The sequence below is a fragment of the Cyphellophora europaea genome, assembly GCF_000365145.1.
Source record: "Cyphellophora europaea CBS 101466 unplaced genomic scaffold supercont1.6, whole genome shotgun sequence".
NCBI lineage: Eukaryota > Fungi > Ascomycota > Eurotiomycetes > Chaetothyriales > Cyphellophoraceae > Cyphellophora > Cyphellophora europaea.
Genome location: NW_008481812.1, coordinates 812889 through 830469, shown reverse-complemented (window position 1 = coordinate 830469; position 17581 = coordinate 812889). Strand labels below are relative to the sequence as shown.

Below are 17581 nucleotides of genomic sequence, written 5' to 3'. Positions count from 1 at the left end.
TTCAGACTCCGCCCCCAGGCGCGATGTTTGTGTTCGATATCGTCCAACGACCAGTAAACATGCCTATTTCAGACCTGTGGTGCTTGGAGATCAAGGCACCGTAGACTAGAGGCCTGTATACATTCGTGAATGCTCCGACTTACGTATCGCACTTTGTTACTCACATGTACCATCCTAGAGATTTGTAGCTCGCTGGACGAACCGGTTTAGGACCAGTAGTGTGCTTGATTTGGGGCTTCTATCATTATATCGGAGTGTGCGTCAGCGGTCGCGCGCGTCAATCTATCCAGGTTTCGTTCGTCCGCAGGTCAGAGCTCTGTTTTTCGGATCATCACTTGTCTCTGAGCCATATTGTGGCGTGCTTCTGCAAGCTGAGTTGGGGGTTGCCGGTTTGGCTACCGGTATGTTCCTCCCATGACTCGTTGAGCATTTCGGCCATGTTACTCCCGAACTGTAGCATAGTCTTGAGCATTGACTCGATCTCGATCGCGCCCAGGCGCACGATGTCCTTGCACCCCACAGCGTCAGCCTTGCGGTTTCCATTCTCAAGTCGGCGCTGCTTTCTAGGTAACGTCTCCCATATCATGAACACGTCGGATGGAGGTAGAAGCCCATCACTCAGGGCGCTATCATTGTCATAATTCTGTCTTGCTGTTTATAGCCTCTTCCCGCTTCAGCTTCGCGCCTGCATCGAAGAATCCCTCAAGTTCCATGTACTCGGCCGCGAAAGCTGCTGTTAGAAACGCCCAGTCTTCTACCGTGGGGATATCCAAGTTGTCCCCGTTGTCGGACATTTTGTGCCAGACTGTCGGGAACCGACCGGGTATCAGATGTAGGACTTGTACACCTCTGGCGATGAATGGGAGGTGATCATCCTGCATGACGTAACTTCTGAAGGCATCACTTTCGTCTTTGTCCTTGTCGGGAAGCCAGGGTGCGCCGGTCGTACTCTTGTAGAGGTTCAGATTTCGCAGTTTTTCTTCAAGCTTCGCCATGTTCACGTAGGACCAGTGCGAAGTGTGCTGCCATGAAGGAATAGGAGGGTTTTCTGCCGAGCCAAGGAGGTCAAGGAGCACGAAGAGCTCGATCGAGTCCAGGTAGCTTTTGTAGGTGCTCATGGCGGGATGTCTGGTCTGGTCCCACTCTTCAGCAAGCGCCCGGGCGCCATAGATACTGTCGGTGTCTGTCCACCTCTGGAATGCCTCCTCACCGTCCAGGAACAGGACTTGAATGCCCTTGTGCTCATCGAAGTCGAGATCGAAGTCGTCGGTCTGCACAGAAGCCCACTTTTTCGTCAATGCTTCATCGATCGCCCTCACAGCGTGCATGATCATCGCACATGGCGCAGCTGAGTCGATGGCACCAATGAAACCCTCGGGAGAGTACTTCGAGTCGTAGTGCGCGACCAGGTTCAATCTTGCTACATTGCCCGGCTTCGCCCATGGCGGGTCTCTGGTCGCAATGAAGTTGACGAACGGCACTTCTTTGTCTCCATGTACTGGTGTCTTTGACGTGGAATTCTGAAATGTAATGTCCCAATTTGGCAGTTCTTTTCTGAACCAGTCGACGAAGTGCTTGAGGACTTTCGCTGAACCTTCTGTTCCCGGAACTCGAGGGATGAGGATTGGTGCGAGGATAGAGCCGGTGTGTATATCGAAGTCGCTCGTCTTCGGCCGTGGGATGCGGTCCCTCAAGGTTTCGTCGCTGAGAGGCGCATACGCGAGTGCGAGCGAGGTAACAAGTGTCCAAATCAGCCAGGCGTACAGCTGGGAGCGTAGGAGCAACATCGCAGCAGTATGAGTGCCTCCAGGGCGTGTCTTTAGGTCACTGACATGTTCTCAAGGCGTTGTATCCTTCATCGCCCCTGGCGATGCCGTTGGATCCGATAGCATTGGTTCTGATACAGCAAGGAGTGTGCCGAGAACACATCGCAATGCGGGGAGCTTACTCGATTGGGTGACGCGTTCAACCGCGATGTTTCGACGGCACTTTTTTTCGACCAGCTCTAGCTTGACCTATCGCAATTGTTCGATGTAGCGATGTCGTTGCCATCCTTCCTGCTCGTAGAGGTTAGAGCGGCCTTCCGCTACTCCGCGCGCCAACATACAGCCTCTCGCCGATGCCCATACAGCAGCACCGCATTCCTGCTCGCTCGATCTCCACCACCGAGGAACCCTTCCCTACCTCCCGCCCGAAAACCCCAGCAGGATGCTTCTGCTATTGAGCCGGCGCGTCGTGAGCGATTGCCAAAGGCGGGTGAGCGAGATGCAATGGGACTCGTGCCTCGGGACCATGAACGCAGATCCCTAGATACTGGCCGCAAGGTCGAGGTTCCCACGAGGGTCCTGCCAAAAGCCGAATTGGCTCCTAATGTCAAGCTGTCTCCCATGCAGAGACTACACATCGAGCATCTGACACGACACCCTCCGCCGAAGAAGCCGCCAAAACGTACGTCCTACCACCAAGATTATTTTGCGGAGCTAACATCTCGCCAGCATACAAGGAAAGGCTCTTGATTTACCATGCGGGATACCCAGTCATTACCGCCCTTGTATTTGGGCGAGTCATCGCCATATGTGCAGCAGCGTTCGTCACAGCGGTATGGGTCCCAGCGTACTACACCTACGGGACCCCATGGTACTATCTACTGCCAGGTAAGTACTGCTGACTCAGTGGCTTCAGATGGACAGCTAACACTGTATAGTTTGGGCTGGCTCTTTTGTGCCACTTCTTGCGGTCAATTTTTTCACGCGCAGTATTGTGACAGAAGCATTCTTGAGGCTACCACCCAACGCTCGCGCCACGCCTCAAGCAGCCATGGCATACGCTCGGAAGCTACCCCGGGATGCTACTCTTCAGCTGCGGTATGGACGATGGACGGGCTTGGTGTCGAGTGTGGATGTCCGCATCGCCGACACGCAGCCAACATCCAGTCGCTTGAGGCCTGTCAATTTCAAGGCTGTGGGACCGTTGGTCGACAAGGGCACGTTCCTCGGCCGAAATCCTACCGACTTCTTCCTGAAGCCAAAGACTGCTGGAGGACGAGCAGCACGGGACGCTGTTCCAGGACTCTGGGACATCGTCTACAGGCGCTTGACTGGTGTCAGCACTGCATCCGTCTCGAGATGGAAGAGTTGAATGCCGTGGTATGATTTGGGTGTCATCTGTTATGGCTGTGGAGACGTGGGTTTCCTGAAGGTTGATCCACTAGTCTCAGCACCCTTGTGCGCTTGACTCTGCTTTTCGGTAAACGCGACCAACAAACAGTCAGGAGTTGCCAACGCCCGTTACGCCTCATCTTGGCGCGGGGCTGGAGGGGTGGAGGCCTAGGCCGTGAGATAGGGAAGCACAGCACGATGATATGGGCTTTGAAGACGGATGCGGCTTCCGCGCGCTGCATGCAGCAGCAGGCTGTGGTCTTGAGACGGAAACAGAACCTCTCTTCGGGCTTTCCGGCATTGAGAGACTGCACTTATGATACTCTTGGCTCTGCACCACGCTACGATGCGGTTCATACGAGCTCAGAAGGCACCTGCCACCTTCTGCTCGAACAGGGGGCCGACCCAAATGCCACCAAACGATTTGGTCGTACTCCGTTTTTTCAGGCAGTGTGGTACCAGGATGACGCCATGGTCAGGCTACTATTAAACGCCGGGACTGATCCTTCGATGGATAACAACGACGATGAACCCAATAGACAACTAGCAGCTCGAGCTGGCTGTTTGGCCCCAGATACATGCAGATTGCTACTCAAGCATCCTAAGTTCGACATACCGATTTCAAAACTCATGCCTTCATGCTGCCACCTATTGGCGCAACAAAACCACAGCTATTGTAATGATGGAGCACGACCTAGCTAGCTCACGGTAGTGCGTTGATCAACAAAGCAAGTCACGACAACGACAACAACATCACGCCCTTGCATGATTCAGTATCGGCGGGGAGCGTGATCCCAGCCCGGCGACCAGTGGGAGTGCGGGGGCGAACGCGACGAAAGTAGGATATCAAGGCCTGACGCCCTTGCAGGTAGATGGCTGAGAAGCATGACGAGGTGCGCGTTGCCGGGCTGTTGCGGGCTCACTTCGCAAATTGCAAATGAAGGCACACCGGGGATCAGGTTAGGTTAGCCAGCTCGAGCGATACGATACAGAAACAGAGGGATGAAGGCACGCGAGATTGACGTGTAAAGAACGTGTAAAGACGCTGCACTGGCTTGGCCTAATGCTCCGAATTGCGAATTTGTTTGTGGTGAAGCTATCTGGCGAAAATCACTGTTAGGTAATAGCTAAGTATTTCATGAACTGGTCAAAGAACGATTGCGGATCAACTACAGGTGCTCAGGAAGTGAATGAAAGGTATGTAGAATTATCAAGTCACTTGTTGGAGTGAATTAAGAGCACGCAGTGAACGGGAGTGACGCGCAAGGCAACAAGGCGTCCAGGTAAGTAGTTGAGGCTTGGCATTATCTGGTCTACAAACGTTAGGTCACTTAATTACTTCGCATTGGGCAAACGTTGTGGAACAGGCTTGTGTGCCTTTGCATAATACGTCTTCGTCTCAAGTTTTGCGTTCAATTATCTAGTTTATAGCAGAGATTGCCGGCTCAGCGCTTACAACTGGCTTCTGTAGCTTTTCCATTTGTTGACGATCCTTTTGTGGGCGCAAGTGCGATGTTTGAAGACGGAGTCCGAAAGGCTGGGGTGGTATGTTTTTGCATGCTATCTCTGGATGTTACTGGCGGTCTTCTTGTCAAGTTGCCTGCCAGGGAGCAGGTCCCAGTAGGCTTCTAGATTCATGATGAGTTGCAGCGGCATCGTCGAAGTGGCAGATGGATGCCCTTGCTGTCGATCTTGGCGGAGAAGCGCGGCCGTTCGAGGTTGGGCGGTCGAGGAGCGGCAGTGTTGGAATTGGCGGGGCGGGTAAGTTGTGGTGGGAGGGGTTTTCCTAGTAGCAGTTGGATGCCTCTGCTGGTGATGTTGGCGTAGAACCGTGGCGGATCGGGGATCGGTGGCCGGGAGGCGGTACAGGTAGATTCGACAGAGCGGCTGTCGTCGGCGGAGGAGCGTTGAATGCCAGTCGTCAAGGTAACGGGGTGCTCGATGGGGTTGACGTAGCCTAGGCGAGCGGGCGAGGCGAATTCGCCTTTGAAGTGTGAGTCGATGGAATCTTCGGAATAGTTGGTTGAATTGGAGGAGGATGACTGGTCGGAAGAGCCGCTGCTGGAATGCAAGCTGGATCCGGAGGAGGTGGAGGATGAGTCTGGGGCGGATGAACATGGGAAATAGAACTCCATGGGCGTCTTCTGTAGGGAGTTGGCAGACCAGGTGTTGGGCTTACTTTCGCTAGGCTCCGAAAGGTCAGAGGGGAATGGCTCGTACAGGTCGTCAGGCTTTTGTTGGTCAGGAAACTCACTATCGGTGTTCTCGAGATTGAAGACAACGAGCTTGGGTCCATTCCGAACCTTGCCCTTGAACTCATCTTCGTATTCTTGGATGGAGGTCAGTGAGTGTGACGGCGAAGCCACGGGCGCTCGAGGGGACCACACTGGACTCCATCGCACGAGCGGAGGAGTGCATGGCGTGCACTCCAGCGCTTGTTCGCGTGGGCTTCTGCTGATGCTGATGATGCGCAGCTGCGGTCGGGGTTTGCTCTCATCGGGGGGGCGGGGAGATGGCTGTCGGGGACCGGCCCCGGTGACCTGTTGAGCCATTGTAGTTGGGTTGGTGCATTCAACTCATGCTTTCTCTTCTTGTGGTATGACTGATGATCTGGGCATGTAGTTGGAAGAATGCGTAATGGCATGATCTTACTTGGGCTTGCAACAGGCGTCTCTTGTACAACAACGGTCAGGATCACGCAATGGACAGAGAAACAAAGAAATCTGACAATGCACTGTTAGCGATGACAACGAATACTGGAAGGTCAAAGAGTGGAAGAAAGGCGCTCTGAATTCTTCTCAAAGCGACAATAATGTCTCTTCGAAGTGCTGTGATGTCCTTCTAGAGTTCATCGTCACCTGCAACGGTGAAAGACCGTTGTGACAGCGAGTACTCATCAGAAATTCTGACCATAGCGAACATCTAGAGTCTACCGAGAAAACCACTCATTTCGTCCGTCTTTGTGCTTTCCATACAAACTCAATATGCACGATCTTCGGTCGATTTTCTTCTCTGTGCTGCTCAGTCTTCCGGCAAAGTTATGATGATTGCTGGGATCGGAGGCGTGATATGAGCTGGCAGACCAGCTGGCAGGCGACTCACAACCACACGCTCCTGGCTGGTGCATTCATGGCACTCGCAGCGCGGGACGGGAATCATGCTCCTGGCAGGACGAGGGAAATTGGCTTTGAAGTCGTCGTCGGCTTTTTGCAGGTCCTGCTGTGTGCGGGCTGCGCGTTCTGTGCCAATCAACTGTTGCTGCAAAGGAAGACTGCATCTGCGCGTGATTGCTAGTAGGGCTGTTCGTTCGGCTCTGGCTGCTTGCAGGTGTGTAGCTCGAATTGCATCTAGATGATGGTGGTGCTGGCGGAGTAGTTGGTGGTAATGAGCTTTGAAGTCTTGGTATTCTTGCTCGTGAAGTCTCAGACTTCGTTTTCGATGAGCTTTTCGTACGAAATGGCGTTTGTTTTGGTCGCCCAGTGCGATTCTCGCTGCTTGTAAGTGCTGGTGGGCTTCTTCGATGGTGACAGGGTCGGTTGTGGGCAATCTCAGGCTTCCGGAAGACATTATGGGCGACGATTATGAACAAGGGGATGAAGGTAGAGACGGGAGAGTAAGATGACTTGCCTTTGAAGTAACGCAGCCCATTCCCACGCAGGATAAGTACCATGGCTATTCACCCACGAGGCTGGACAATGGGAATTGAAGCAGTCCTCCGCTTCACGCTGTGCTTGGCCCTGACAGAGGCGTGTATCCGAGCATCAGGGCTATTATATCCTCTAAATAGGCATCCGGTTCGCCAAGAGCACATGATAATTCGCATTCACGACCCAGGGATCGTGAACGCCCTGCCATGAGGCAACCAGGCGTCCACATTCACTGCCTGAGATTTGGAGAAGTGCAGGTCGAGGCATAGACACCGTTCCCGCACTTCTCCAGTTTGGAGTCGAGCCCGAGAACGATCTCGGCTTGTGCTTACCTGAACGAAGGGTAGCTGAGCAATGGCCGGAACTTGATACAGCATATTGACTTGATTCGATACAATGGCCAGTATGGAGATCGATGGCATCCTGTTCAATGTCCTCCACGAAGGGGACGCCGCGAATCCCCTTGTGGTTTTGTGTCACGCTCTCATGTCGAACATGCACATGTGGGACTCGACCGTGGCTGCTCTGCACCAGGCCGGGTTCAGCACGCTGAGATACGACCACGTCGGACATGGCGAGACAAGCGAGCCTCCGGCCGATCAGGTGGGAAAGTTGCACTTCGATGATTACTGTCGGCACATACATGAGATGGTCGAGAGAACCACGCCTGGGAAATCGCCGTTTGGTTTCATTGGGTGCTCGATTGGAGGCGTATTGGCCCTCCGGTATGCGCTGATGTATCCTGGAGCACTTTCAAAGGTCGTCAGTTGCGCCGCGCCTGGACTTACAACACTCGAAGGGGCAGAGGGGATATGGGGAGATCGCATCGCCATATTCCGCAATCAAGGTGTTGACAAGCTGGCCGAGATGACGGTTGCAAGATGGTTTCCCGAGCCATGCCCTCCGGTGATCCGCGAGGTAGCACTCAAGCAGAACAGAAGCTGCACCTTGGCAGGTTACGTGACGTGTGCTGAAGCCGTATTGCACTACGACTATACCTCAGAGCTGGGCCAGATTCAGGACGAGGATGTGATGGTGTTGGCAGGGGAGAAGGATACCGCCATCGGACCGCGCGAAATTCTGGACGATGTTGCGACTCGAATTCGAGGCGCCAAACGCGTCCTGATGCGCGACACTGGGCACATTCCACCCATGCATCAAGCCGAAGAGTTTGAGAGGCTTGTGATACCGTTCCTCAAACAGTGACGATGAAGTGATGACGACTTGCCACTTGCTATAGCCGATGGCAACGATGTAAGAGTTGTGCTGCACGAAACACATTGGGTGTTCTGGGCTGCTGGGCTGCAGGGCTGCGCGTGCTGGGCGGCCGCCATTCGTCTGTAGCAGATCCGCACCCACCTGGAGCGCCGCCGGGTGCTTCCATGCATAAACAGACTTTGTCCTTTAGGTGACCTCCTCCCCTGGAGCCTGCCGCCCGGGCGCTCATCGCCGGGATCTTCTTCAGTGCCTCTGGGGGGGGGGTTCCACTCGGATTGCCTTAGCGGCAGGAGGCGCTGGGGTCTTCTGCCCAATTAGCAGAGAAAGCGCCCAAGTCATCACATTCCCTGCTTCCCTGCTTACTCGCCTTTATCCAATGGCTCCCACTCACTGCAACCATTCGTGCAGCCTGGCTCGAAGCCATGCACCGGCTCACCGCCAAGCGGAGAGAGAGAGCTGGGTGTCTGTCACCAACTCACCATGTGTGCTTCTCCACCGCGGCAGTCCCTCTTGAGCTTCGTTTAGGTCAGTCTGGTCAGGCGCCCTGACAAAGACTACAAATCTTTGGCTGCGCATCAGTGACCCATTCGTTTGATGTATACCTGCATCCCGCCGCAATCCCCGTCAACCAGCACTGCCCGCTCAAGGCTACAATGATATGGCCGGACGGCGCGGCCACAATGCGACCGCGGGTCTGCGCAGCTTGATTGCCCTTTTGTGCCTCCTCCACCTTGCGCCCGCTTATCAATTCGTCCCAAACTCCCCCTGCGAGCCCCAATGTCGAGACGGAAGACTGTCGGAAGATGCTGTCTGCCTTGACAATTCCTACCGGGACACAGATGGAGGAAGACGCCTGCAGAGCTGCGTGGGCTGCCTTCTGAACAGCACTGCAGTTGACAGCGCCAACAACCAGTCCGATGTTGAATGGGGTTTATGTATGGAACCTGTATACACCCCGCTACCTTCACTGACCATGGAAAAGTCACTTTGCGCTATACACTCTCCTCATGCATGTTCGGCTATCCGACCGAGCGTGTCTCGATATCGAGTCCCTGCCAGGTCACTTGCCAGCCCTTGAATGTGTCAGTCGCATCAGGTATCAGTAATGACACCGAAGGCGCCGACCCGGGCCTCGGCTTCTGTACCGCAGGCCGATTCGACGACCTGACCATCAATAACTGCGCATTCTGCTACAGTTTCATACCACAGCAGCTCTTCATCGCGAATTGTATGTGGGCCCATCGTGGCCAAGGCCTCATAACTAACGTCAACAGTCATGCAAGCGCTGCATATCGAGTGTAGACAGCCGCCTGTGCCCGGCGAACCCTTCTTCCCCAACTCCGACGCTATTTTCAACGAGACACTTATTGCCGGACCAGCTCCACCTTCGGACAATGATGATGGAGGAGGTGGATTGCACGGCTCCGGTCTCGCGGTTGCTATTGCGCTCCCTATTGTAGGCGGCATACTCATCTTCGGTTTCGGTTGCTGGGGTTGTTGGATCTTCACGCGACGGAGGCGGCGACGTATGGCCGCATCCGGCCGCATGGAGAAGGTCCACGAAGCCCAAGAGAGCGCATACAGTCCCGTAACCCCACAGCATGGTTGGGGTGCAGACGAACCCCCAAGAGAGATGTCCCAACTGGGCGCCCACGGCCATCAACACAGTCCGGCCACGAATAGGTGGAGTCAGCACTATGCCAGCGAAGCAGCAGTGGGCGAGGACGGGACCCCCCTGCGAAACAGCTTCCAGAGAGAAGACGTCGGGCCCGGGCCCAATCAACTACAGGATCATGACCTACATGGTAAGCTCTGAACAATATTTCATTTTGGCTCCTCTAATTTCCTTCTACGCCCATCCCATCGTCTCAATGCAAGTCTGACTAGATTTACAGAGCAATACTTCGGCGTAGCAGATGGAGGCCCGGATCTCCCTGGACCAAGTGGGCACCGCCTGGCCCCGTACAGCGATCATCAATATGGAGCAGGCCCCTCACTGCCGGGACACATTCGAGAAGAGGAGCGAGGGCGTTTTGTCCAATGACGAACAATATAGGGGGAAGATCTCACTCACGATGTTACGAGGGCATATATTCCCTCTCGAGTGGGTCGGTCAACGGATGCCTCTTAATGATAAATTCACTGTATAACAACTCCAGAAATGTCCAGCGTGGGTCAACCGGTTGTCTATGGTCTCACAGGATGGAGATCTCTGCGGAGTAATGATCTATCGCGTGCCAGGAATGATCCATGAGGTGAAGATGAGCGATAGCCGGAAATGATTTCTTGGCCTGGCTGGTGTCGCCTTTTCTGCCTCGTTTCTGCCCACCCTAGTCGCTTCTTTGCGACATCTGTATACCGATATTGCTCCTTTCCTCACGCTACGCTTCCTCGGCATCGTAATACTGGACATCTTCACCGCTACAGATCAACAGCTTTACCATTGTCTTTCCTACTAGCTCAGACAAGGGTCTTCACAGTTACGGCCCCCGGGACGTCGCGCCGAGCGCTGGTCTTGGACCGTGTTGTAGCCGTTGCGGGCAGACACTCTTGACCAGAAATCCCCTCCGCCCACCTTTCGGTCCCTTTGTACAGACTGTGTGCGCCCGGCTGGCCCCCAAATTGAATTCCCGTATCAGACCGTCAGACCGTCAGCCGTCACCGCGACCTGTTATTGAATACGAGCCAAGGCGCGCCCCTTCAAAGCTTGAGCTACTACATCTTTATTCTTCACCTTATCAGCCACGTATTGCTCACTTCTCTCGTCCGCACCGAGGTATCTGACAGCGACAATCCTCGACAATTCCCACCATGAATTCCCGTCACTCCTCTCCGCCCTCTGACAATGCTCCAGGACCCAGCAATCTTGCCCGCCCAATGTCCATCTCCACCATCTCGATGCCGCCATCATACCAGACCAACCCGCCGCACCCCTCCCAGCAGCCACTGACCCGCCTCCTCCTCTCAACGGTCCCGCAATCCTTCAATTCCGCTACACAACACCCTTTCCTCCGCCAAGCCGGCCTCGGCACTCTCCCCAAAGCCACCCTTTCGCGCTGGCTTTCCCAAGACCGTATCTACGCTCAAGCGTACGTCAACTTCATCGGCGCACTCATAGCCCGCATCCACCTACCACACCACCATATCCCTGGCAGCGACAAGTCCAATTCTCTCCGGTGGCGCATCTTAACCCTCCTCACCTCCGCCCTCACCAACATCCGCCGCGAGCTCGACTTTTTCGACGACACCGCCGCCAAGTATGCCCTGCAACTCGAGGCGGGCGTCAAGGAGGGTGCCCCTTTCGAGCCAGTTTCTTGCACCAAGCAGTATGAAGCCCTCTTCCGCGCCTTCGCCAGCGACCCCAGCATGTCCCTCCTCGAAGGCATGGTCGTCCTCTGGGCCACCGAGACCTGCTACCTCCACGCCTGGAAGTACGCCCGCAGCTTCTGGCCCGAAGAGCGCTCCACCAATCCAGACCGCGCCGTCGACGTGAACCTCAACCGCAAGCCCCTCCCCTCCAGTCTGGGCGCTCCTGCTACCCACCAATCTCCCACCTCGAGCCACTATAGCGAGAACCCGGCCCACAACGGGCCTGATACGCCGGTCGAGGAGCGCGACGTTTACGACGCGCCGGAACTGGTGGTGGAACGGCGCCGGGATGCGGACGGCGGCGCATTACGCGAAGCATTCATCCCGAACTGGACGAGTCGTGAGTTCGAAAAATTTGTAGAGGAGATTGGTGAGTTGATGGACGAGCTGTGCGCGAGGGAGGAGGGCTGGCGGCGGATCGAGGTCTTTAAGGCGGTGTGGGAACATATATTGAGTATCGAGCAGGGCTTCTGGCCTGATGTGTGAGCGTTGAATATCGGGAAGGGAAGGGAAGGCTGAGGGCGGAGCGAGGCGAGGGACCTCAGAGTCTTCGACTTGGGCTGAATCTGCACAGCCCTGGTCGCCCTCTCCTCACCTGGCAGTCATCTGCATACACTCGACTGCGTCGGCAGCTCTTTCACACTCGTGTGAACACAACCTGCTGCTTCTGCTACATTCAAAGTCGGTCAAAGAGCGGCTCATTTCACAACAGAAGTGTGACTCGAAGTGGAGAATACAAAGCCGTCTGAGGCAGCTCAATCTATGCACTTCAACTATCCCGGCCTCTCGACAGTATAGCGCGCCCCACGAGGAGCAGAATCTGCACACCTAACCCGCCGTCGGAAGCGATGGCCACGCTCAGCGGCGGTATAGCTTCATCGTAGGCTACCGAGCATCGACGGTACGAGAAGCAGTCCACAGCGAACCGCCCTAGAGAGTCATGCACTGTTACGTAGACCCGAACAAATGACAATGGTGGCATCCTCCCTCCCAAAGTCCGAAGAGTGCGAGCCCCCCCCCCCCGAGTAGCACACTGCCATATATATACAACTGCGAAGCCAAAGGTGGTCCGTGGCCCTTCTCTCAGAAGCACCCCTCCCCTCCCCCCTTTTGGTCCCGGCCCTCGTCACAGGCATGAGCATAGCGGCAGCAACAACAACAACAACAATAACCAGCCAACCCAACCGGAACCGCTACAAGTACAAGTAACAGTACATTGCTAACCCACCAAGAAAGGGATGATGGAAAACAAGAAAACCCAGAGATCCTCCGTCTTGAAATTGCATTCCCAAACCTATGAGCCTCAAGCTCAAGTCCCATCAATTTAGCAGGGCCCTCCCCTGCCCACCCCTGCCCGACGCCCACGAAACCAACGCTCCAACGCCCTTTCCAGCAGGACACCTGCCGGTTTCGGGATTGGTGAGTGAAATGTGAATGCTTTGGGCATGAGATGAAGGTTTCGGGGATTTTTAGGGTAGATAGTCTCTGCATACCTCGTGGTGGAAATACGGAGGATTATGTACTATTGGATTTTGGGAAGACTATTGGATTGGATTGGATTGGATTGAATTGCCCCGGCGCCGCGCCGCGGACCTAAGGTCCACACGTGGGGGTTAAAGGTACTGCAAGCGGGAAAAAAGAGCCGGGACTGGGAAGACTGTGAGGGTTCATGAGAGATGCGAGAGGAGATGTCGGTGGTAGTGATAGTACCGTGAGTGATATAGACAGAGTGGTGTGTACCGAAACACACACACATAGTAGACCGTTCGGCGTTGCTCGTGGCCTCAGGGTGAAAATGTCAGCGCGAAGTGTCATGGTTGTGAGGATGCATTTATATTCATTCCATCATACTTCGTACACCAACCCAACCTCGACCTCAACTGCCCACTCTCTGATCTTTACTGTCACAGCCATTCAAAGGCCAGCAATTGTCATGTAGAGCAAAGACGCAGGCTATAGAGATCAACAGTTGACGAATCTATATCCTGAGATTCAGTTTAAACTGGCTGAAATCGCTCACACGCCTATATAATCAGTTGCTACGCACGCTGTTGCTCGTATCTAAAAGGGGGACAGGACAGTCGGACAGGTATAGAAACCCCGTCTCCCGCAAGCCGTCATTACCATTTCGTTCCTCCTTCACCAGGACTTATCACAATCCATCAATGACCGTATTCCAGACTCGGCACCACCACTGGCCCGAACTTGACCACATTTCCATAGGCCCCTTCACCCTGCACCAAAAAGTCTGCGGCGAGACTCAGCTTTCCGCCACCTCTCATGTCTGTGCGTCCAAACGTGCCATTCACTTGTTCGGGATCATACGCGACGACCGCTACGTAGTTCCGACGGGGCATCAACTTCCGGTTGTGTGCTGGCTGGCCCGTGACATCGTGCGTAAAGATCTCCATCATATCCTCTTTTGTGTCGGTGGGAACAGATGGCGTGCTGCGGGTGCCGTTGGCAGGCACGTAAAGCGGCTTGTGATTGTTGAGGAGCTTGAGGACGTACGAGGGCGGGGGGGTGTTGACCACAGACGATGAGATGAGCTGGTACATGGTCTTGTGGTCTGAAGGGTGAGACGGGTCGTGCACCAAGCCGGCACCACAAGTATTGACCGCACCGGAGATGAAGGTGAAGCGGATGGAGCGCTGTTTGGAAATCCCTTGGAGGGTACGGATTAGGTAAGTGCGCTCGAGATCCTAGGGCGAATGTTAGTTGGACTGCAGGTGGAAACAAGGGAGAGAAGTACCTTTGATTCATGAGTCCACTGATCTTTCAGCTCGTCAAGGACATCAATATCGCCAAAGGGTGACAAAATACCACCCATCAAGCCTGACTTGCCCACTGCTCGCTTGACTGTATCGAATCCCGAGCCGACAGCTCCTTTTGCGCCGACCACGCCTGCAACACCAGCTGTGACCTTTCCAAGCATGTTGTACGCCCCTGTTACTGCCTTCTTACCGGTAGCAACAGAATTGGCAAATTGCTCAGCTGCCTCCAATCGGGGATACACGATCGGTACTGGCAACATCATGATGCAGTGCTGTACACTTTGAGGCAGCATCGCAATTTTTGGGAAAAGGCCCTGGTATGTTGGCCCAGCCATGACTTGATGCGGATTACGCTCACTTCGCGTGTCGGGCCCCACCACGGCAACAGCTGGGCCTAGATATTTGATGAAATGCCATCCGGTCCCGGTGATAGTGAAGAGATCCGTGTCGTCGGCCACATTTCTCAAAATCTCCAGCGTTGTATGGTGCTGAAATAGCAGGTACATCTCAATGCCGACCCGACCAATGTTTTTGAACATATTGCTGAACTGCATATACTCCGGGTAGGATCCAAAACCGTCGAAGATGTCGTGATCGTCTATCGTTAGGACATAAGGTATCTGGGCAAACGCCTCACGCAGGTGCGGCTGGTCGAAGTGGCTGGTATAATAGTGGAAGTAGGCATGCGTGACGTCCTCTTCATGAGCTGCTGTCCATACAGCGTTCTTCCGGTTCTCTTTACCGCTCATCGCCAGCCACTGCTTGAGCGATGGGACTTCCTTCCACACTCGGTCGCCATAAATCTGGCTACCCAGACCAAGTTGAGTATGGAAGCCGCCGCACTCTGCGTGTTTCTGCATAATGTCTTTCCACATGAAGCCAACTCCGCCGAGACGTGCCCGTTCACTCGCATTCACATTCAGTGTGAAGTCATTACCAGACGTAGCCACGAAACGCCAGTTTGTCTCGTGCCGACCGGCCACCAAGAATTCATATCTCGTGCAGCCAAGGTGAGATGTGATCGCATAGGTCCACTTGGATGGGCCGCCCTCATCCATCTGTAGATCGATCTCGTACTTGTAGAATGTCCACCGCTGATGTGTCGCAATATTCAGGGCTTTGAGTTGCCTCGGATTCGCCGACAAGTCGTTACTCTGATGTATGTGTATGGTCGGCGGCGAAGGGGCATCTGTGACGAGCATGATTGACCCGAGCCAAAGCCCGCGTTCCAGATCCATGTTCGTGTACCTCAGGTAGGGACCGAAATAGACGCCGTTAGTTGCCGCAACCTTGTAGAGCTCAACACCACTTGTAGGTGGCGGGCCTGTGAAATTGGCAGGATTAGAAAGCGAACCACTATGATCATAGCCAGGAGTCATTGGTAGCCCGGGGGACGCAAGAGGTTTCCCTGATGCAAAAGAAAGGCCCGGTGAGGCGAGAGGGTTTTGAAAGGTGCTGCCCGCAGGCGAAAGAGGCGTATCATTGAGGTTCAAAGGCGTTGGGCCCTTCGGAAACTCCCATTGCGTTGATTGCGTAGGTAAGTGAATGTAATAGTACTGCCCAGAGTTCGGGTCTAGGTGGGCGATCCAGCCCTCTGGCAAAGGAGGCGGCGAGGCGGGTGGGTGCGAGGATTGTGAAGGAGTCGCGGGAGGCTGAACTGCTGACTGTGGTTGTTGCATTTGTGGGTGCATTTGTGATGGCTGCTGCGCTTGATGCTGAGCGGGACCCCCGACTCCATTGGCTTGTTGCGCAGGCTGCTGCTGCCGTGGGTCGTTGGCAAATGCGGGATGATCCTGCTGATTCGGAGGTGTTGCTTGCTGTTGAGCAGCATTCGCAGCAGCGACGGCAGCCAGCCCCCCTGTCGTACTTCGTCGCTGTTTCTCGGCCGAGTACCCGCTCTGTCTACTCCCAGGGACTTGCGAGTATGCGGGTGGCGGCTCATCGTGCACAGCCAATCGATTCATTTCGCTCTCTAGCTGGTTTTGTGGTACTCTTGATGGGGAAGTGGGCTGGATGGGCCTTGGCTGTTGCTCGGGATTGACGGGTTGTTGAGGAGGCGACTGGCCCTCCACAGCACTCCCTCCTTGGTATACAGTAGGTGGCGGATGACGACTACTCCCAGGCTGCTCAGTAGGCGTCCACGGCCGCGGAGGCGCAGCATTGGCCGGTGCCGTTGGCTGCTGCCCGGCATACTGTGCCGACCGCTGCTGCGAGGCCAGGCTCTGCGCCTGCAGGCTATTCAGAGTGTTCGTGCCAGCGATTCCAGACGCAGCATAGCGAGCCTCAATGTCGCTCGGAACTCTTGCGCCAGGTAGCGGCTGGCCGTGTCCGGCTATCGGCGTTTCCGGAGGCGGAGGAGAGCCACGGGTGGCTCGAGTGGTCGAGGTGGATGCGGTTGAGCTGATGCGATTCACAGCATTCGGATCCCTAGTCCGCAATCTATTGTAGTCAACGGAAGGTGGTGGGAAGAATTGTTGGGCTGCAGCAGGGAGTGGTGCAGTGACAGGTCCGTCTCTTTGTGGAGCGCGCTGGAACAGACCCTCTTTGTCCGGGGCTTCGGGTCCCGGGGACTCAGGCAGTGGTTTTGGGCCAGATGTACCGCGGCGCTCCGCCAATGTGCCTGGGCGCATGGACGTAGTGTAATCTTGCGAGCTGAACGACCCAGTGCGCTGGTTGTAGTCTATAGCGCCGGCACTACCAGTCCGCTGCTCAGGTGATGCGTGTCGTCTTACATCGGGGTACGGATATGGAGTTGGGGAACCATTGGACTGAACAGGTGGGGATGTAGTGTTTGCTCTGCCGTCAGGATATGGCAATGCAGGCATGGGGTATGCAGTCTGGCTTGCCGATCGCTGCTCGGGGGGAGGATATTGCTGGCTTGCAGTTGAAGCCTGGGATGCGTTGGAGGCTCTCTTGTTGATGCGCAACGGTTCGACGATGGTGGGGGAGTCTCGGCCGGTGGGACGCTGCTGGTTTACGAACATCTCGTCTCCAGAACGGCCCTGACGGCCTGTAACGCTCATAATGATCAGGTATGTCGAGCTTCGCAGGTAGAACAGGAGACTGAGGAGAGCGCGACTGTCAGGAGGGCGACAGGTCGATTAGGCTGACGTCTCTGTGCCACCCGCGAAGATGTACGATGAAGTGACGGATCCTCGGGCAGCAAGATATTATGCAGAACTCCTTTTGATCAACGAGCCCAATCACAGGCACCATGAAACAAGCGCCAGCAGGAAGGTTAGCATCCTGAGATACTTTGACGATGGGCTGCGCGTCCTCGTAAAGAGGGACGGCCCCTCGTGGGTAGAGTGCGGGGCCAACCAGGTTCCGAAAGCCTCTGGTGACCGCCTGGTAACCGCCCTTGGCCTCCAGCCATCGTGCTAGTGCCGCTACTTCTTCCTATTGGCCAGGTTGC

The 17581-nt window shown here is 55.1% G+C and overlaps 7 protein-coding genes across 7 annotated transcripts; 4 read left to right on the top strand and 3 right to left on the bottom strand.

Annotated features, from left to right (window-relative positions):
* Positions 1 to 635: 635 nt before the first annotated feature.
* HMPREF1541_06527 (uncharacterized protein) lies at positions 636 to 1787 on the bottom strand (the record flags this gene model as incomplete). Its single annotated transcript, XM_008720859.1, has 1 exon — positions 636 to 1787. The coding sequence occupies one exon, from the start codon at positions 1785 to 1787 to the stop codon at positions 636 to 638; it is 1152 nt and encodes a 383-aa protein (XP_008719081.1).
* Positions 1788 to 2270: 483 nt separating this feature from the next.
* HMPREF1541_06526 (uncharacterized protein) lies at positions 2271 to 3138 on the top strand (the record flags this gene model as incomplete). Its single annotated transcript, XM_008720858.1, has 3 exons — positions 2271 to 2448; positions 2496 to 2654; positions 2705 to 3138. The coding sequence occupies 3 exons, from the start codon at positions 2271 to 2273 to the stop codon at positions 3136 to 3138; spliced, it is 771 nt and encodes a 256-aa protein (XP_008719080.1).
* A 1654-nt stretch (positions 3139 to 4792) lies between these two features.
* HMPREF1541_06525 (uncharacterized protein) lies at positions 4793 to 5710 on the bottom strand (the record flags this gene model as incomplete). The annotated part of the gene is made up of 1 exon (XM_008720857.1): positions 4793 to 5710. One exon carries the CDS (start codon positions 5708 to 5710, stop codon positions 4793 to 4795), a length of 918 nt encoding a protein of 305 aa, XP_008719079.1.
* Positions 5711 to 7201: 1491 nt separating this feature from the next.
* On the top strand, positions 7202 to 8011 carry HMPREF1541_06524 (uncharacterized protein; the record flags this gene model as incomplete). Its single annotated transcript, XM_008720856.1, has 1 exon — positions 7202 to 8011. One exon carries the CDS (start codon positions 7202 to 7204, stop codon positions 8009 to 8011), a length of 810 nt encoding a protein of 269 aa, XP_008719078.1.
* A 1023-nt stretch (positions 8012 to 9034) lies between these two features.
* HMPREF1541_06523 (uncharacterized protein) lies at positions 9035 to 9839 on the top strand (the record flags this gene model as incomplete). The annotated part of the gene is made up of 2 exons (XM_008720855.1): positions 9035 to 9251; positions 9298 to 9839. The coding sequence occupies 2 exons, from the start codon at positions 9035 to 9037 to the stop codon at positions 9837 to 9839; spliced, it is 759 nt and encodes a 252-aa protein (XP_008719077.1).
* A 995-nt stretch (positions 9840 to 10834) lies between these two features.
* Positions 10835 to 11878, top strand: HMPREF1541_06522 (uncharacterized protein; the record flags this gene model as incomplete). The annotated part of the gene is made up of 1 exon (XM_008720854.1): positions 10835 to 11878. One exon carries the CDS (start codon positions 10835 to 10837, stop codon positions 11876 to 11878), a length of 1044 nt encoding a protein of 347 aa, XP_008719076.1.
* Positions 11879 to 13554: 1676 nt separating this feature from the next.
* On the bottom strand, positions 13555 to 17189 carry HMPREF1541_06521 (uncharacterized protein; the record flags this gene model as incomplete). Its single annotated transcript, XM_008720853.1, has 2 exons — positions 13555 to 14094; positions 14145 to 17189. 2 exons carry the CDS (start codon positions 17187 to 17189, stop codon positions 13555 to 13557), a joined length of 3585 nt encoding a protein of 1194 aa, XP_008719075.1.
* Between the last annotated feature and the right edge of the window lie 392 nt (positions 17190 to 17581).